This window comes from Acanthisitta chloris, unplaced genomic scaffold (assembly GCF_000695815.1).
Source record: "Acanthisitta chloris isolate BGI_N310 unplaced genomic scaffold, ASM69581v1 scaffold19468, whole genome shotgun sequence".
NCBI lineage: Eukaryota > Metazoa > Chordata > Aves > Passeriformes > Acanthisittidae > Acanthisitta > Acanthisitta chloris.
The window spans coordinates 25,427-45,991 of NW_008687894.1; the positions used below are offsets into that span (position 1 = coordinate 25,427).

The 20,565-nt window shown below is 41.3% G+C and overlaps 2 protein-coding genes across 3 annotated transcripts in view; both read left to right on the forward strand.

Annotated features, from left to right (window-relative positions):
• TACC2 (transforming, acidic coiled-coil containing protein 2) overlaps positions 1-17,838 on the forward strand; it is a 35,571-nt gene extending 17,733 nt beyond the window's left edge. For both annotated transcript variants that reach the window (XM_009080828.1, XM_009080827.1), the window contains 7 exons: positions 4,134-4,277; positions 5,151-5,227; positions 9,462-9,505; positions 14,486-14,646; positions 15,009-15,115; positions 16,252-16,372; positions 17,267-17,838. In XM_009080828.1, the coding sequence (XP_009079076.1) occupies positions 4,134-4,277; positions 5,151-5,227; positions 9,462-9,505; positions 14,486-14,646; positions 15,009-15,115; positions 16,252-16,372; positions 17,267-17,332 (720 nt within the window). In that variant the 3' untranslated portion in view covers positions 17,333-17,838. The remainder of the gene's footprint in view (positions 1-4,133; positions 4,278-5,150; positions 5,228-9,461; positions 9,506-14,485; positions 14,647-15,008; positions 15,116-16,251; positions 16,373-17,266) is intronic.
• A 601-nt stretch (positions 17,839-18,439) lies between these two features.
• On the forward strand, positions 18,440-20,206 carry LOC103808064 (ly6/PLAUR domain-containing protein 3-like). Its single transcript, XM_009080829.1, has 3 exons — positions 18,440-18,494; positions 19,331-19,447; positions 20,001-20,206. Exons 1-3 carry the CDS (start codon positions 18,440-18,442, stop codon positions 20,204-20,206), a joined length of 378 nt encoding a protein of 125 aa, XP_009079077.1.
• The last annotated feature ends 359 nt before the right edge of the window (positions 20,207-20,565 follow it).

The following is a 20,565-nucleotide window of genomic DNA, read 5'->3' on the forward strand; positions in this document are numbered from 1 at the left end:
ATCTTGTAGGGTGTATTTGATCATATGGAGTTACATTTTTAAAGGTGATTTTTAACATCATCACAGCATTTTCTTTACTCCAGAACAAGTTTTGGGCTCCTTAGAACTTCGAAAAAGGGAATGGATTTCATGTGATTTTTCAGAAATCACTGCTAATATGTATGACAAAGATAGCAAAAATGGTAAGAAGAGATGAAGAGAGAAAAATAGGCAAAGCTCCCCCCTCTGACAGAGAATCAGTAGCAGTTTGATGTTCACAAAGTCCCACGTTGGTCTAGTAGCCAAATACCCTGGGTGTCATGTCAGGCTGGGAAGGACTTTTGTCCTTGCATAACTTTGCTATTTCAGTGGGAGGTTGCTAGTGTTAAATTAGCCAACGACGACATCCCTTGTGACCTACAGTGACTGGTGGCCTGGATTAAATAGAACAGAATCCACCAGATGACTGCACTGACTTAAATTTGGATGCTAACTGGCAGAATTCCCTTCTGGTGGGCTGGCCCCTGTTCTTTTCTTAATGGTGTATAATTACATTTAGCATTTGTTAAACTGTTACAGTAACAGGAATAGGATGGTAAATAAAGACAGAAGCACTTGTTATGTCGAGTTAGGTCATCTAAAATGAAGATTAAATATAAGCATTCTGTGCTAGCTCTAGGAGTGAAAATAGGATGTGCAGTTTGTTGTTCTCAGGCACAGGCCACTCCCAAGTTTCTTGTCTCAGACTTCAGCAACAGCAGGACTAGTCACCTACTTTTTATTGCCAAAATATTTCTGTCTTGAGATGAATCAAGACTTCTCTATTGAGCAGTCTCCATTTGGGTGTCCTGTGGCCTTTTTTTTTATAGGTGCAGCTCAGATAGGATTTGTGTCCACTCCCCTGTGGATGCTGAGGTGATGTGAGTTGAGTGTCTAAGCAGGATCCAAGGAAAAAAGAGGAGCTGCAAGGAAAGGCATCAGCCCAAATGAGATTAGTGCATCACAGCTTTGGGGGGCTCCTGTGGGAGTGAAGGAGGAGTATTTCCTTCAAATAGGAAAACTTTACGGGCAGAAAACTTGTGCTTGGATTTTACTTGCCTTTCCATATATTTGCAAGCACAAGTAGATCTTGTTTTGCTTCCACTGACCTGTCAGCACACATATCAGTTAGTTAAAGGGTCGATCATTCAATATGCACCCAGGCAGTATTGCAGTGCATGGGAAGGGCAAGCTCATTTTTAGCAGGGCTAAATACATCTTCCTCTAAATGGTATGATAAAAACTAGTTTTCATTTTCATTCCATTTCTCTATTTTCTTTCCCTTTGACCTCCTGGAGCTGAGATAGCTGCAGCTGGTTAATGGATGTGCATTTATTCCCTCTCTTGTCAGATATCTGGTTTCTGTGGAAGGTGTAGAGAAGCAGCAGCATATTGGGCTCTCAAATATTTACACTAAGATTGCAGTGACCTACATTTAGCAGTAATTCCCCTGAAGACTCTAATCTTTCTGTGCAAGGTTTAGTGACTTACAAATCCCTACGCTGATTATTACGCCAATTAACTGCTTACCTTCTCAGCAATTAGGTGTTGGACTTAAAGTGTCATTATTGGGTTATTTTGGGTAATGCCCTCATCCTGTTGGTCAGGTTATATTGTTTTCTCAGGGTAGGGAGAATTTGGAGGCAGCAAATAAGTTCCTGAGTTATGCATCCATTAGGAGCTGTGTAAAATTGGCTTTTGAAGTAAAACCTTGAGGACTTTTGCTGGTTGCTCCTGCAGGAGAGCCCAGTTGTAACTCATGTGAAGTGTTTCCAGAGTTAGGGCAGTGCTGGTTGGACCACTACTGCAAGCATTTCTGCTCAGTGGTTAAATTCCAAGAGTTTTTGTAGTCATTTTTTGGAAATTTTAAGTTGTTTTGTGTGTCACCATTACTATTGTTTTGTGCAACGTACTCAAATGCAGATAGAACCAGAGAAAACATATCTAGTGAGGAGGTGTCCCTGACCAGGGCAGGGCAAGGTCCATTCCAACCCTTAATTTCTATGATTCTATATTTGTGAGGTGTTGACCACTATATAAAAATAACCTATATATATGTATTAAATACTTTTAATGTTTTTTCTGTAAAAATTTTCATCTCCTTGGCAGTTACTTTGACATGTTTTTTATATGAGCTTGAGGAAATTCATGTTTCTTTTGCCACAATTAATTTTTTCCAGCAATCTCTTGATGAGAGCCAGCAAATTGAGCTGCAGGAGGCTTTTGAAATGCGATACATGCAGTTCAACAGATCGATCTGAAGGATGGCCTTTCTTCTGAGGACAGCTTTGATGATTTAATAGCTCTTTTTTATCTCTCAGTTATTCTTGCCTCATGTTTGAGGAGGGTCAAAAGGACATTTTTTGCAGCTGAGATACTGAGCTGAGGCACCCGTTGTCTTATTTACTTCCTACTGTTTTGCCTTTGCTCAGATTTGTAGATAGCACCATGTGGGTTTGTATTTATGCACTTCCAGAGATGTCTGAGCTTGTGTCCCAGATATGTTTTTTTCCTGCATAGCTGTTGTCAATTGGGAGATACTTTCAAGAGCACAGGAGATGCAATTTTGATATATCTTGGGATGCTTTTTGCTCTGATAGGAAAATCCACTAGATCTCAGGTTGCACCTCCTAATTATGCTGGAATTGATTATTATTTTGGGTGTTCATGTTTCAGTGTAGCAAAACCAGAGAAGGAATGGCCTACTCCATAAATCCTAGAAGTTATAGTCAGTTTACTCCCCTGTTTAAAAACAGACAAAAAAGACAAAAGTAGTGAGTCTCACACAAATGAAGATGCAATGTGGTGTTCTGTGAGTACTCGTTAGCTTATTCTTGCTCTAATTAATTTTTATTGCCTAGTCTTTTAACGTTGCTAGTGTGGTTTCTTCATGTTGTCTACAGATGTGATAACCAGAACATTTGAATTAAAAAGTCTTGATTACTGCTCCTAATTATTGCAGCTAAAGCAATAAGATGATACATTAGTGAACTTAAAGTAACAGAATATATTATTTTATGCACTAAGCTAACTGGTAAAATACATCATCTTGTTTTCAGCAGCAAGGAAGTGCTGCAGCAGAAATGGATGTGAATATCCATTTCCATCAGTGGATGGAAAAAGGCATTGATCAACCTGACTTTCCTCCACATGGCCCAGTTAGGCCATGGTCCTTCCCTCTCTGTGGTCTCATGTGGATTGGTGGTGGGCTTGGCAGTGCCCAGAGGAGTTGTGGACTCCTCATCCCTGGAGGTATTCCAGGCCTGGTTGGATTGGGCTTGGAGCAGCCTGGTCTAGTGGAAGGTGTCCACTAGACAGGGGGTTGGAACTTGATGGTCTTTAAGGTCCCTTCCAACCTAACCCATTCTAGGATTCCGTGATCTATCTTCTTTAACCTCCCTGGTTTTAATGTGCTGTAGCTTGGGTCGTTTGTATCTAGTGTTGTTGGTGAGGCATCTCCTGCATCTCAGCATCATGTACCTCTTCACATGCTGCTCTCCTCCTATGCTAATCTGGGCTGTTGACATGAGCAAAATTGACAGCTGCAAAAAAAGCCTCATTTAACATACTAATCGCATGCTAAGCACGAGTGGGGCAGCAGCACCTCTTGGAGATTCACATTTCTTGTGGGATATTGTTTATGATAAATGCAGTGTATTGGCAGGTCAGACCTGGGAGAGTGAGCTCTCCTCTTGCTTCTGGTTTTTTGATTTATTCTTACAGAAGCAGAAATCCCCTTAATGAACTCTCTGCCTCCAATTCTAATTTCCTCTGCTGATGTGCATTTCGTGTGGATATTTTGATGGAATTCTGCATCAGAGAGTAGTAAATCTTCTAATATAGGAGTTTAAAATATTGATGGCAAAGTGCTATCCTTATTTTCTCTCTGTAAGGGTAATATGGCTCTCATGGTGCTTACTATGGATCTTAAATGTATATTTTATGGTTGCTGAATTCAAACTTCCTTGTCAGTGTTAATGCTGCTATAATTTAGAGGTGTACAGACTTCTATCCTTAGCTCAGGCCCTGGTGTCTAGCACTACACCCAGAAAATGTATGAGCTAAACACATATTTAATGGTTCATTTCTTTGTATTTAAAAACACAAACACACAGAGAGAACCTGCTATCCCAGCAGATGTTTCCATCTCTAAAAGTGCACTGTACTCCCGGATTGGCACCTCGGATGCAGAGAGCACCACAGCTCTTCTCTACCCCCAGCAAGACTTAGACTCTGCACTACGACTCGCCAGAGCAGAGGTAATTTTCTTCAGAATTGGGAAAATGTACCCCTTGTGGTTTCCTTCTTTCCTGTTTTCTCCCAAATGGTTTATATTATGGACACTTTGTTCTGTTCTTGAAACCATCCTCATACAGCAAAGGGTGCCACTTGTGTTCACAGAAGTGAAAAGCAGACATGATATGAAAATAGATCTTTATTTTTTTTGATCTCAACAGTACACTGTGCATCTTGGCATGACTGTATCGTATATAAGAATGGTATGGTGCTAGACATAGGAATAAAATCATGTATTTTACAAAGCTGCATATAATATATGTCTGGCTAATAATAACAACTGAAAAATGGGTGCAGTCTTGTCTTAGAGTGTGCCAAACTTGATGACAGATTGAATGGAAAGTACACAAAGGAACATAGTTCTCTGGATATGAAATGCCCTGGAGAGTCAACCCTAAAAGTGCACTCAGAAGCAGCAAAACTCCCTTGGAGGACAAACTGGGACACCATATACCAAACCTGTGTACAGAAGGATTTCAGGTTTGGCACCTGGTCGAGTCAGACATGGTGTAGTGTCTTGTAGTATTTCTTGAAAAGTCTCGTTATAATCAGGAATGAAACATGAAACAAGAGCGTTGTACCTGCTTTTCTAAGTTACCTTTTCAAAACTGGAGTGTGATTTCACACCCAAACGTTTTTTAGTTGCACCTTGCAGTCAGTCTGGAAAACCTCACTGAGGTTACTTATATTTGAACCCATTATGCACTTGAAAACTATCCCTCCTATTACCAATTAGGATTTTATATTAAATCAAATATTGTACAGTTACTTAATTTCCTCTTTAATGAATCTTATGGTTTCAATGATTTTTTTCCCCTTTGTTTTCTTTATTTCAGATTGTGGCCAAGGAAAGAGAAGTATCTGAGTGGAAAGAGAAATACGAAGAAAGCAGAAGGGAAGTGATGGAAATGAGGTGGGTCATTAACTTGTCACTGATCACAGTGACAAAGAGTCTCATTTCAGCCTGTGGGTAGTGCACATGGTCATACAATTGGTTTGGTTGAATTAATTTTTTTCATCATTTTTAACTTCAGGCTTTGGATTGATCCTAAACCCAGACTTTATCTGTGCTCTGTATGGTGAGCACCCTTGTTCAGGGTAATCATTGAAAACTTCTATGTTGCTAATCTCATTTCCATCCTCAGAATACTGAGGTAAGAGAGGTCTTGTTCTAGGTTAATGTAAGGAAAGGATTCCTCTGGCTTGTGCTGTGGATTCTCACAGGGATTGCATAGTGAGGTTCCTGTTGCAGACTGAGTCTGCCTGCAGAGCTGGCAGAGGGATGCACATGCCAGTGTAAAAGTCACTCTCTACAAACAGTTTTAACAACAGAATAAAGAATGTGCAGATAGCTATGAGTATGTCATGCTCCCTCCAGGACATCGTTGTAAATGGTTGTTTAACAATAGAAATCAAAACCCAGTGCCAGTAGAATAGCATTTCTTGCAAAGGAACCACTGTGGCCTCTGAGTGTTGCCTTTCAAGGAGATTCAACAGCCTTTTCTTTGAAATAAGCTGATTTTTCAATCACTGCACACACTAAGGTGATTTTAGTCAAGCAGTAATTGTCTTGGCTTTTGTTGTTCCCTTTGAGAGCTGAAGGACCCTGAGCTTTTCAGTTTGTTCTGGTTGTGTCACTGTTCTGTTCTAGTTCTCCTTGAAAACTTGCCTCTATTACATGAATTATCTATATTAAAACAACTGGTTTGACCTTCCTTCCCACCACTTGCAAGGATGATGACAAAGTCCCTGTAGTGGATGAGGTGAGCAGTGCTGCTCAAAGAATCACTGATGCTTCCCATTTAGCCAGCTGAAAGGTTCAACCTTTCTGTTTGGTTTTTTTTTTCCAGTTGGTAAAACCATAAGAATGGCATAGCAATGGGCTTGGCCTTCCCATTGATCTGAATCTGAGGAAGTCATCAATTGCTAAAGAGATTGTATAAAATATTTCAGGGACTTTTTAAAGCCTATTATTTTTTACCTTCAAAAAACCAGAAAAAATGTCCCCCCCCTTAACTCATAAATTAAAGGAAACTGCCAGATTATTTTAGCATCCTTCTTTTAAGTAATAATTTATACAGTCACTTCTGAGACTGAATTTTCCCCCAAATCCCTCTTGTTCTAGCACCAGCTTCTTCCCAAAATGAAACGTCTCAGTGATTTAAAGCTAAAGCCAACAGGCTGTAGCTAGTGATGACCTACATAAGCAACTGCTGCTTGTATCCAGGAAAACTGTACTTAGGGAGTGAGAGCAAAAGGCAACTGCAGCGCAGAGCTTGGCTAACGCTAGCAGGGATGCCAGGAGTCACACATGGCAGATTGGAATAGCAGCAGCACAGGGCTCTGAGCCAAAGCATCTTAAGAGAAGCATCTGCAAAAGGCAAGGGCAGACAATTTGTTTCTTTCAGAAAACCATCTCCCAGTGCCCAGCTGAGTTCTCTCACCTCTCTTGTGCCCTGTCGGGAAAGGAAACAAAACCCTGGCATAGCCCTCACATGCATAATGAGGAGAAACAGAAAGGAGCTGCTGCAAGGAGTCAGACCAAGGGAGCAAAACAAGGAATGGACAAAACTGGGAATTGTGTGAGGAATGTCTCAGCATGCAGCACACACTCAAGTGCAGCACTTGGTCTGTTCTCTACAAACTGTTGCCTGCCAGCAAGCACTGACAGAGGCTGTTTATTCCTTCATGGAAGGAGAGCAGAAGGTGACACAGAGCAGCAGGCACACTAGATCTGTACCTTCATCTACCTCACCGTGCTTTGCTTGTGTGTCTACACCCTCAATAAGATTTCATTTGAAAAAAACCCCCACATTGTCTAAGCCAAATTTCCCACAGGCACATGGCTGGAACACATGGATGAAAAGGAAAAAAAACCTGACTTAATATTGTCACAAAATGATAAATATGCATATGTGCACAAAGAAAGATTTCTCTTGGAAGATTAAATGTTGAAACAGCCCATGTGTGGTAAATTAGAGATGCAGCAATGAGATATGACATAATGATAGCCAAGGAGAGGAGGGATTATCTTGAGTTGCAAGCACAAAAGCATTGCTTTCCACAGAAGGAGAAACAATGCTCCTGTACCAAAGTCCTGCATCCTCTAGCTGGAATAACCTGAATTCATCTAAGTTTCCAGGAAAACATCAGTCTGGAGGAAATTCCACTCCAGAGAACAGAAGCCAAAATAAGAAGGTTTAATAACGCAGTGACTGTTCAAGAGCTAAACCAAGGTCAGCAATGCCATAATCCAATCCACAACCAAAGGCAAGAAACATCTGACTGGATATTTGGAGGTCTGACTGATTGTGCCTTAGTAAGAGAAGTCAAGCAGATGAGCCCTGAGATCTTTGGTGGTTTTATGACTTATGAAATTGCAGGAAGTCAACAAATAGATTGAGTGTCTAAAATAGCAAAATCGAAGCCTGTGCAGCATGTCAAGCTGGGGCTAGGATCTGCCCTCCCAAAAAGGGTTGATGTGGCACCATCCTTTGGTTCCCCTGCCCTAATCATCCTTATTTAGGCTGCTTGACTGAAAGAGGCCTTTGAATCTGGAGCAGATTCTTCACTGACTACCTTGCTTTCCAAACTGAATATTATTAAAGTCAATGTGCCATTGCAGCTTCCACTTGTACTGGACAGCTGCCACATGATTGGTAAGGCTGGATAGTGCAGAGAATGTGGTACCTGCTTGCACTGGTCTAAGCTGTTAAGAAGAAGAAATGTGATTTCACTTCCATGGTGCAGCCTAGGCTGGGAAGTGCTGTAGTGTTTAATGTCATGTTCCTTACCCCGAGTCCTTGGCTTCATTTTCTAGGATGATAAAACTTTCTAAAGGTGCTGGGTGTTACAAGGATGTGACAAGGCTTTAGAATCCTTACTGCTTTACAGCAGGCTTTTGAGGTAATCTTCTTTGGACATGAAACCAAACCCTTCCTTTTAGGGGAAAATCCATGCTGATGTCTTTGCTCTCCAAAGTGTCCATTATGGCTGAAAGGAAAAAACTAGTGTGCAAGGGTAGAGCTCTGCTGAGTGCTCTGCAGGTCCAGGGCAATGAGACACTACTGACCTCTGGTAGTTCTGGGCTTTGTCTGGGATTCAGGTTTGGAATAGGCCATACTGGAGTTACTGCATTAGTTTTTTGGGAGCTCTGCAAGTTTCTCCTTTCCTTACTGACTTTTGTCTCAGGATTTTCCCACATCCTCTCTGTAACCTCACCAACTGCAGCAGATCTCTAAAGTGGAGCAAGTGAAAGTGAGCTAAGACTTCAAAAGAGGTGTATTCAAGCACCACTGGGCTGTTTTGAATATCCACTTCAGATGAAGTGTGGGGTAATTTTGTTTTTTGTAGACAGTCCTACGTGGCTCATGAATCAAAGCAGAGATCAAGCTAGTCTCATTTCATTAGCTTTATTTGGCTCTGGGAAGGGATGGATCATCTTTCTAAATCACATTTAATCTGCTTATTTTGGCTAACCTCTTTTCAAGAAGGAAATTCAAAGCCTACTGTGAGTATATGAAGTAAAATAGTCTTAAAAGTAACATTTTGCCACCTCTGCTTCAAAAACAGATATGGGAAATGGGACAAGATGGATTTTGTGCTACATAGTTGAATAATTTGGTCTTATTCTTTTAAGTGCTGATGGATCATTTAGTCACATTTGGAGAGTGGAAGATGAGATATATTTTGGGTGAGGGCCAACTCTACTCCTCTTAGGTTTACTTACTACCAATTATAAGGTTACTTAATGTTTGTATTAAAAATAAGAAAACACAAATATGGAGAAGAGGGGAGAAAGTAATGGAAAAGTCAGGCTCTGTAACTCTTGAATCCTTGATTATGTTTATATTTGAGTCATGACTGGTGGTGTATTTTGGGCATGTTTCAAAAGGCAGAATTTGTTTCAAGGAGATCCCTTTTTCCTTCTCCCACCTGTATTGATTTCCATGGAGAATTAAAACTCAGGTGCAGTGTTAAAACTGTCAGATTTATTTGTTACTCAGGTAATAAAGAACATATAAAAGTGTGATGGGGTTCTGTATCTCTTAAAACACCACAATTCTGTAACTGGTAGTGTTATTGTCTAAGTAAACACGAGCAATTATGTTGTTTGCCAAAAGCTTTTTTTTTCCCTCCCCATACAGGAAAATAGTTTCGGAATATGAGAAGACGATTGCTCAGATGATAGGTAGGTGTTTCTACTCTAAAAGATACTCTCTGGTTGAAGTCTGTGGGCTTCATTTTGATGCTAGCAACGTCTACTGATGCTGCTGGGAATTGTGAATGCATCTGAGGGCACAGTGTCAGGAAAAGTTAGAGCTTCAGTTTGCAGCCAACAAGCCCTCGGGGCAGTTCAGGTAACACACTCAGGGCTTTCCCTTCTGCATCAGAGCAGACTTTCCCATAGGAGACATGTCCAAATGCTTTGCCTCGAATTCATGGGTATCTTCAGGAGAGACTTTCAGTGACCTAAAAACCCCTTAGGCATCCGCTCCCAGCTGTTTAATGGCAGATACCAAACTTAGCCCTTTGCAACAACAGGGATTATCTGTGCTAAGTGCATTGATCAGACCAAAACCTAGATTAACTCCAATCCCAGCTGGGAGGTTATGAGTGGCCAATCCACCTCCCCAGCTATTTACTTATGGAGGGGTTTTCCTTTAAGGTCTAAATTATAACATGTTCTGCCTCTCAGTGATTAAGAAACACCTTTCTTAACAGCAAGTCCCACACATTACGAGCTCTGTGTGCAGCAGCACTTCAGAAGCAAAGGTTGCTGGGCTCGTGGGAGGTCTGGCCCCTGGGATGTGATTTTAAAGCCTCCTCATAAGATTTCTAAAGCTCTTTTTATTGGTCTGGCTATAGAAAGCACCAGTGGCTTGTGCTGCCCTGTGCTGCTTCAGCTCGAGCTGTTTCCCAAAAGGCCAAATGGCTGAGTGGGATTGTGGGATCTGCAAGGCCAGAATTGCTGGGATGAGCACTGATGTGTGGTGCTTTTGCTCCCTTCCTGCATTTCTCAGCCTTTGGGAAGCACCTCAGCCTCCCTTCAAATGAAGGGAAAATTGAGGCTTTGACAAACTAAATAAATTTTGCAGTAACGACAACAATAATAAATTAAATAATTAATTAAATAGATAATAATCTATTTTTGAGAAACAGATTTCAAAAAAGAATAATCAAATTTTGAGACCACAGTGCAACAAGTAGATATAGAATAGGAGTCCTGAGGCAAAGGCATAGTACATTCTACCATTGCAGCTTAACTCTTGTGGCAAAGAAATTGTTAATTAAAACCCTGGGACATTGAGCACTGAGAAAACAAACCCTTTAAACTTCAAATTCAGAGTATTACAGCCTTTCAGATGCTCTGTGGCAAGTTTTTAAGAGCTGTGGCTATAAGTAATGCAATTTGCTGTCCATTCGAGGAGGAGCTGAACCACCAACAGCGACAAGGAAAGCATGTGTTAATTAGAGCAGTATGCAAATTGTGCAGCATGGTGTAAGACGTTAAATGCAAGGCTTCTCCCTGCGTTTAATGTGGAGTTTTGATCTAATTGTCCCACTTTCTCATGCCATTTCTCGTAAATTGCTGTCCCTTCTGATAAAGGCATTTGCTCATCCAAATGCCAGGTGTGGAGGAAAATCCTTGTCTGTGTGCTCTTTGCATGTACTTCACTGACCTCTTCCCATAACAATGCCTTAGTGCTAAAGCAAAAGAGGCATTTTAACAAAAGAAATGCTTGTGCTCTTTCCACTTACGATTTAACCCGTCTGAACTGTTTATGCAGCCCTGCTAGGAGGGCACTAGAGTGAACCAATTTCAGCAATGCCTTTGATGAATATTCAGTGAGGTTGGTAGGTCCTGCTGAGCTTTTTGTAGCTTGTCATGTGTGTGTAGAATGAATATTGAAAATATTCCATATTGACAATATATCGTCTTACGTTTGCCTATAAATGCATTGCAATATTTATTGCCTATAAATGCATTGCAAGCAGTAATTGCCTTTGATTTCAAGGGCTGTGGAAGGTTTAGTATTTGCTGTCATATACATACAGAACCCAGTATTACCTTACTTAGCTTATGTGATTAGTTTCATGCTATGCTCTGAACAGCCAGAGCTTGCAAGCTGTCAGTGTAGAGATCCCTCTTAGTGTCTCTTTGCATATTTTTTACAGATGCTTTAACTTTTTTTCTTGCACTTGCCTCAAGCCCTAACACATTTTAGTTCATACTGAGGAGTGGGGGACACAAAAGACCAGGCTTCCCATGCCAACCTGCTGCTTGTGCTGCTGCTTTGCTGCCTGGTGCCCAAGTTTTGCAGCTCACAACTGAGTGGCACTGACAGCCACATGGAGCAGAGCCTGTGTAACCCCCGTGTTCACTGCACCCCACCCTCCACTCACCTTGATGTGGAGCATCCACAGTCTCCAAAATCCCCATCCCAATGCCTTTTCATTGATGGATTTGTAATGTTGATGTTTTTTTCCTGTTGAAAATGTATTTTTATACCTTACCTTTATATACATTATGAAATTCTGCTTGTGAAAAACAAACAGATGTTATGCTTTGTGCATTACAGGTTGTTGCATTACTTATGTTCTGCTTCCCTAACAATTCCTGATTTTCTATTTTGCTTCCGTTTTCGTTGCTTCTTGCTATTTGCTTGCAAAAACAAAACAGGGAAGCCTGGTAAGTAAAGCTTTTCACCAACTTTCACACCAGCATTTTGCATTTTTAGTTCCTTTTGCTTTTGTTCTGTGTTTGCTGCATTGCCATTAAGTCGTGTGAGTAATACTGAGCTGAGCCTGAAAGCAGATTTGCTGCTCTGATTCTGTGAGTTTGGATAGTGTTAGTCCTGAGCATACTGTTGGTATTGTTGGTGGGACATGGACAGTGGGTGTTGCAGACATAGGAGTCATTTAATTAAAATATCTTAATCACATAACCTCATAAATATCTTCACAAATAAGTGTCTAACTGCTTAGCTAAGGTTTGAGTGGCACACTATTATCAGCACAGTTCCACTAAGCAGCTTCTTCATTGAAACTGTCACAGTTTTTAGAAAATAGAAGGTCCCTCCAACCCAGACCACTCTTATGATTCTGTGAAAATATCTCCAGTGCCTCTCCACCCATTTTCTGCAGTATCTAACCACTTTGGTTTGGGAGTTGGATGGGACTTGGAACAGCTTGGTCTAGTGCAAGGTTTCCCTGCCCATGGCAGGAGGGTTGGAACTAGAGGAGTGTTCTGATTCCTTCCAACCCAAACCACTCTGAGATTCTATGATTCTATATCACTTGCCCCTGTTTCCCATGTGCAAGTCAAGGTGGGGCTGGGGATTAGTGTTTGAGGGGCTGATCCAGGTGAGGAGAGATGAGGGCACCACGATGCACTGGGAGGAAGAGGAGGAGCATGGTAGTTGTGAGGGAGTGGGACATGAATTACCAACCTCCTGATTGCCCTAAAAACAAAGAAGAAAGTTGCTAAAATACCTCAGACAGCAGAAAGTTGTGACATTAAATACATTAAAGCACATTAGGTGGTCATGCGAAGAGATCTCTTCCCCTTCCTGGAGTTGTGACCACAAAGTTTTTGCCAGAGAACAGGATCCTGCCAGGAAATGTTTTGGAATTAAGCTAGACAGTGTGTAATCTCCAGCAGGATTTAACAAATTAAGTGCTGAAACACAAGGTGACAGCTTCTCAGAATTAGAAAAATAAACAAAAGGTGACAAATGTTTTTCTGTTTTAATTGGGGATACATTCATTTTGACAGTGCAGATGAACACAGGGTGCCTTGAAAGGGAAAAGGATGTTTATTTTTAATAAAATGCTAAATATAGCAAACTGATGTGGCATTACAGGGCTCTGGTTTCTCAGTTCTGCCATATCAAAGGTGTTTGTTCACCAGTAAAATAAAGATGTTACAAGCAGGTCCCGAGAACTTCTCTGGTTCTTTCAGTCTTTGAATCAGAGGAGTCCAGAGTGTAGCATCATCCCTGCTCTGGGCTTGGTTAGACTGGCAAAAATGTGTATAACAGGATCGAATATGCAAAAGGGAGAGATCAGTCTCAGTTTCAGAGTTGCCAGTATCAACTTTGACATTTCAGAGCTGACCAGCACTATAAATACTTCATTCAGATGAAAACTTTTACTCAAATAAAAAAAAGAAACTCTTGTTTAGTTCTTTATATTTCAAAATACAAAGGCCTGAATGAAGAGTTGTAGATTCTGAAATGCTCCTGTGCTTTTTGCATGGGAGAACTTCTTACCTTATCTGAGTTTCTATCATAGACCAAGGAAAATGGTCATATAAAGCTGCTGTGTTTTGGGGGTTGCTTTTCATTTCAGTGCCATTCAAAGTAGCCCTTAAAACAGTGACACAAGAATCATATTTTAGGGTATGAAGGAAACAATGCAGCATTTTGGAAGACAATGCCAGACATTTTCTTCCAGTGTTATATGGGTATTCCAATTTATTAAGAGGTCAATTTCCTTGAAAAGTTATATTCCATATGGATTTGGATTCCTGTTGTATTCTTCCCACTACCCCTGTCTTCATTTTTCTATACAGAGGAGGACCTTAGCAGATATTTTCTGCAGACCAGAACTTAGAAAGTCTGTCTAGTTAGATTTCCTTTCTGCCACTTGCTACAGGTATCCTAAGAATGAGAGTTGGCAAAGCACTGTTCTTGCAAGGGAAGAATTGGAGTTGAATTCCACTAGACAAAGTGCCCTGTTTGTACAGGATTAGAATTGATGCCAGGAGATGACAAGTGTATATCAACAATGGCAAATAATTTGTTTTCAGTGCTAGTAATGTGCATAAATGTCCTTTCCTTCAGCCAGTGCATCTTCAGGCAAACAGGGGAAATCCCACACCTTCCTTTTCAGGGCAACAGCTTAGTTCAGAGTGACTAGATCATCAGTGCAAAGATACATTCACATTTTCCCCTAACATCAAAATATTCAAATACCACTGTGTTAAGCAACCCTTTTCCAAACCAGGACTGTGTCTTTGTATAAAAATGACCTTTCTGAATCCTGCAAACTTACTAAAACACAATGTAGACCACAGTGTAGTAGAAACTGTAGATGATAGTGAAATCAGTGTTCTTACTACTATTCCCCTTCTGAAAATGGCTTTTTTCCCTCTTCTTTCCAACAGAGGATGAACAAAGAGAGAAATCTGTCTCCCATCACACCGTTCAGCAGTTGATTGTGGAGAAGGAACAAGCTTTGGCAGATCTGAACTCAGTGGAGAAATCCCTGGCAGATCTTTTCAGGAGATACGAAAAAATGAAAGAAGTATTGGAGGGGTTTCGGAAGGTGAGACATGTTAACATCTGCTTTAGAGAGCAAAGCTGAGCAGGACTCCTGTCCCAGTGCTGCTGAACAGAAGGCACATCTTGAATTTCCAGTCAATTCTGATGTACTGGGTCAGGTCCAATGGTCTAAAGTGCATGACATAACATAATCCTCAGGTGAAGGATTGCAGCCTTCAATCACATACAAACAGAAGGACTCTAAAGCTTTTTGCATTGTGTAATACTGCTTCAGGTGGCCTCTGTGGGGAGGGTGTCAGTGTCAGACTCCAGCCCTTAAAATAGCCCTGTGTGACTTCTGCAGATAGGTGCCTGTCCTACATTTTAACCTCTTGGATTAAATGTAATGCAATCTTCTCGTTTAAGAATGAAGAAGTGTTAAAGAAATGTGCACAGGAATATTTGTCACGAGTGAAGAAGGAAGAGCAGAGGTATCAAGCACTCAAAATTCATGCTGAGGAAAAACTGGACAGGTAATTGATTCATAGAGTCATGGAATGGTTTGGGTTGGAAGGGACCTGAAAGACCCAAGTAATCCAAACCCCCTTCCATGGGCAGGGACACCTTCCACTAGACCAGGTTGCTCCAAGCTCTGTTCAACTTGGCCTTGAACACTTCCAAGGATGGAGCATGGATTGTACGCATCTTTTTTCAGGAGTTCAAGCTGCAGGAAGATTCCTGTGGCTGGACCTCACATCCCAAACCTGCTCCTGTTTCTTCCAGCTCCTGACCATGCAGCACACCTTAAATTTCTATTTTTATCAAATGTCTTCATGTGTCTTTAACATATTTTCCATGGAAGATCAAGAAAGAAGCCATTAAGCTAGATTTCTGCAGCTGTGGAGGGCTGTGCTCAGATACATGCACCTGCAGCCAGTGTTCCTGCCCCCAGAGATTTGCTGTTGCCCCTGTGTCAATCAGCAGAACAGAACATGTAAGTGCTGCTCAGCTGTTTTAGTGCAGTAGCCTCAGGTGCTTTCTTCCTGCTGGCAGTGATTACCTAATTGGGATCAGCCCAGCTGTGCTGAGGGTGATGAGGAACAGTTACACAAAAGATCATACCAGGTGTGCACAGATAGTAGTAACTCCTTAAGCTACTGTTAAGGAGCAAACATCAGACTGTGGCTTAAGAGAGGTAGCTCTGGGTGATAATTTTAATTCTTTTTCTATATTTCCATGTAATGACCAATTAAGCATTTTTAGGAATTGCATTAGGATTCATTGTTTCATACTTTCATAGTATGTTAAGGGTTCTGAACGAACCTTAGAGGTCATCTAGTCCCAACCCCCTGCCCTGGGTAGGGACACCTAGTGCAGTCCTCCGAACTGTAGAAGAGGTTTAGAAACTGCCATGAAACACTTCATGTGACCCCAGCACAGATGTCTGAGAGAAGCATGAAGGGAGCAACACAGATATTAAATAAAGACTCTGCTGAGCAAGTGAGGGAGTCATGAAAAATCTCTAGGGACAAGATTCAGAGTGCTAACAAAGACATGTTGAGGTTAGCCTTGCCCTCTTCACCCATCTGTGAAAGTGCAGTCCACCCTTGGGTACCCACTGCCCTTTCCTGTAGAGAACCAGATGTGACAAAACTCTGTGTTTTTCCAGAGCCAATGCTGAGATTGCACAGGTGAGAGGGAAGGCTCAGCAGGAGCAAGCAGCGTACCAGGCGAGTCTTCGCAAGGAGCAGCTGAAGGTGGACGCGCTGGAGAGAACACTGGAACAAAAGGTAAAGAGCCATGCAGCTATTTTAAGGCAGAAGTCAATGACATGACCAAATTTAAGTGGAACTTCCCCAGAGTGGCTTTATCCAGCTCTCCCCAGAGCTCACACCACAGCCAGGGTCTGCCTGAGGATGGTCCTGGTCCTCATGTCCAGCTGGCCCAGCAGCTCTGCAGCCTAAGGGAGAGCAGCACTGCCCAAACCTTAGGACAAGATCCATGCCCCTGGCACTGGAGGCAGATGGGACCCACTGCCAGCTTTGATCTGAGCCCTGGGCAGTGCTTGAGGCTATTTCAGCTCAGTGTCCACCTGTACATGCTGGACTCTTGATTTGCTTTGGTTCTCAGGTTTAAGACCTTGTCTCAGTTTTTCTTTCAGGTTTGGTTTCCCTTTTTAGTTTTAGCTGTAATTCCAGTGCTAATTCCAAAGTGTCTGTAGGAAATGCCTATTTATATCTCGTGTTCTCTAGCTCAGCAGAGGAGCTTGCTTTGGTGTAGTACAGCTCGTCCTTGCTCAGAGCTCTGCAGAACGGGGTGGAAATAAAGAAAAAAATAGAAAAGTGCAGCCTAGAAACAAATTTCCACTATGTGTTGTTATGGAGTGCTGGGAATGACTGCTGCAAAGCTGTCTGCTTAGGTGCTAAATTGAATTTCTTGGAGTCAGAGGAGCTGTATGTGGAAACAAGGAAGCATTTGTATGAGTGTGCATAGCTGTACTATGAATACGAACACGTAGGTGTGCTATATATGCATCTCTGTATGTATAGATATCCTGTTCTCAGGATTGGAGAACGCTCCATTTTCCAACACCTCTCCCTGTGGTTAGATAACATTAAAAAAAAAGAAATCCTCATCTTAATGCAACAGCATTTTTCATAATACTTAATATTTTTGTTTTCCAGAATAAAGAGATAGAAGAATTAACAAAGATTTGTGACGAACTGATTGCCAAAATGGGGAAAAGCTAACTTTTAACCAAATTCCTGGACTTCAATATTGAGTGCAATATGACCATTGGCACACTGATGTCCATACATTTATGTGGACAGGTTATATTTTCACTTTTTCGTATGCACTACTGTATTTTCTTTCTAAATAAAGTTGATTTAATTGTATGCAGTACTAAGATGACTATCAGAATTTCTTGCTATTGTTTGCATTTTCATAGTATAATTCATAGCAAGTTGATCTCAAAGTTCCTGTATCAGGGAGATTGTCAAGTTCTCTAAGAAATTACAAATTGCTGATCCTAGCCTTCCCTTTGTACATGAGTTCCCATGTTGGATGTCTTTTGGATTTAATATAAACATGTATTACTTGCATGGGGACTCTTGCCTTAAGGAATGTAAACTTTATCTGCATTTGCTGATTTGTAAAATAAAGTGAAAAATGAAAAAAAAACAAAACAAGAAAAATGCATGTCACTTAAATGAAATTCTCTATTGTAAATAAATTTTTTTTCGTTGAAAGTTGAAGATAAGCTCTGTTTTATGTCTTCACTCACTTCATGTGCAGCACCAGATGCAGAAGCTCTTAAGAATTAATTCCTTCACTGAAAGCACTTCATGGGTCACTGCTTGGAACGCTCTGAAGGTCACAACAATAGACTACTTATGTACACATATCTAGGTCTAGATCTTGCTGTCTCTAAATATGTATGTATATATATGTTGGATTTGAACCACTCAAGTCGCAAGCATAGGCTTAATCCTCCAAAATATTTAATGCTCTGACCCTGATCCAGCAAATCCCATGGGCAAATGTAATGAGGCTGTTTGAGGAGTCGGCGGCTGTGGCGTATGGTGATGGGATGGTTTTTAAGCACCAGTCTAGCACTGAAAGATGAATACATTTTCTTCTTCCTGCTGCTGGAAGAGTTTGCCTGCAGGGTTTGTGGAGATGAGGTCTGTGTGATTAGAAGTGCAACCAGAATAAGCTAGATAAGTAGCATTCTCGCACACCTCTTTATCCTGTAAGTTATCCTCTGCAGAGGATTAGGTATGTAAGAGAAGCATTAAGGCTTTAATAGCAAACAAACTGCTTTCTTTGGCTAATGGTGCATCTCTTGGATCTCCATGATGTGGACAGTCTACAGCTTGGTTCTTGTCAGCTCCCTTTTTGTCCTCAAAAGTAAGTCAACTGCCTTTTCTTTCCTATTTTCCTTCATTTTCATTTCTTACCTGAGTCGTGGCTGAGCCTCTTTGCTGTTTTGGGTTTCTCTCTTGGGTTGGGTTGGCTTCAGATTGTTTTGTGTATGTGGTTCGCAGCACAGAATTCCTCCTCTGTACAGATAGGTTTGTGTGCTACCAAATTCAAGTGCACACGTCCCCACAGACAAGCAAAGGTGCCTTCTGCTCTGCACGTTTCAAGTGTGGCATTTTAAATACCTTTCACATTCATGCTTGACTCTGGAAATGCCTTGTAGTTTGAGCCAAGGAGAAGAAAAAGGATTGAGTTATGGTTGTGATGTTTAAGCAACAGCAAGACTGGAGATAGACTGTTGTGCTTTCCAGCTGAATTGATACTTTAGGAGAAAATGAAATCTGGATCATAGTAAGATTTGATGTGTTTACAATGTGATTTTTTCATGCTGCTGTGGACCAAAGATCTTGATGGATGGGGAATAAAACATGATACTCCAACTCATTTCAGTGGGCTCAGCTCTGAAAATGTTCCAAGAAGGTGTGAATTCAGCTACAGAACATCAAATGTTCTTGGATTATTTTAAGTGCAAATCATAGCAACTAAATTTTTTTCTCTTTAAAATCAGTATTTTATCTTTCATCAAATTTTTATCTTTACAATCAGTATCCGGACTACTTCTAAAAAAGAAACACCGATAAAATTTACAGAACCTTTGGATTTCCTAAAACCTTTTTGCCATTTTTTTGCAAAATGACAAAGATTGCACAGCTGATATTTTGAAACACCTCTGCTATACATGGTCTTGTCTTCCTTCACACCAGGTGAAGCTCTGCAGTGTTACACCTGTGTAGGTTCTAGTGATGACGACTGTAACAGACAAGGAACTCAGCAGTGTCCAGGGCATGCAGATGCTTGTGCAATCATTAGAGGACAAGCAAGTAAGTACTCACAAATGGTTCAGACTTGTTAAGTTTTCCATAATAGCAATAAATACTCAGTGTTGGAAAGAAAAGAGTGTGCAGGAAGCTAAGGAGAAAACCAAAAGGAAATGTTTCCTCTCAAAATAAACCCTGTTAATAAATCCCAATCCTAATTTCATTGTGTCAGCAATCTGACACAGAATCCCACTGAGAATGATTTGTCAGTGTGCCGTGGTGAGCTGTACCCACTCTATGTGAAGGCTGGAAAAAAAGCATTTTAAGTGATGTCCACGTCTTACTTTAGTGAGTTACCTGGAAATTAGGAAGGAAAAGAAGCCAATGAGGCACGGCAGTTGGGCACATCCAGAGATATCTAAGATGAGTTATAGTCATTTGAGCTTGTTGGTGTGCTGTTACCTTATGCAGTTGTATTCATCTACTTGTAAGGAGCAGCCAAACCTGCTGTTGTTGCTCAGTGTTGGGTGGTCAGGCTCGTGCTGAGGGGATGTGGGTGGGAGTGGGTGACCATGAAGGTGTAGGTCCATTTGGGTTCAATGTGTCTCTGTTCCAGGTGGCATTATGAAATCCTGTTCGTTCAGATCCTTCTGTGAGCGGGCGAGGAGAGATGGATCCAGAGCACCCGGAGTGAGCGTCCAGTGCTGCTACTCCAACCACTGCAATGCCAAGAGCTTGGCTTCAAGAATCTCCATCTCCAGCAGCTACTTCCCTCTCCTCATCTTCACACTGCTGTGGCACCAGTTGTTCAAGCTGACATGAGGGGGAGGAAAAAAAGTGTACAAGCAACAAGTCTGCCTTCTTAGCAAGGGATAATAATACTTCCTAATCATGTTGTTCCATGTACCATGTATATCGGTAGGCAAAAAGCTGTAGGCAGACATGACAGATGTTTAGATAAAATAGCTTCATCTGCTGAAGATGTCTTGACCTATATGTAAGAAACGCTGCCCTGTTCTTGTTTATCCTAAGGGGTCAATTGGGTGAATACATAACATTTCCCTGCAATTTAGATAAGGTGAAATCTTTGCTGCAAGTAGCCTTGTAGTGAAGGACCAGTATCTTCCAAATGCTGTTTACTGTTGGCAGATGTTCCAAAGCAAGCTAAAATTTTCAAGCAC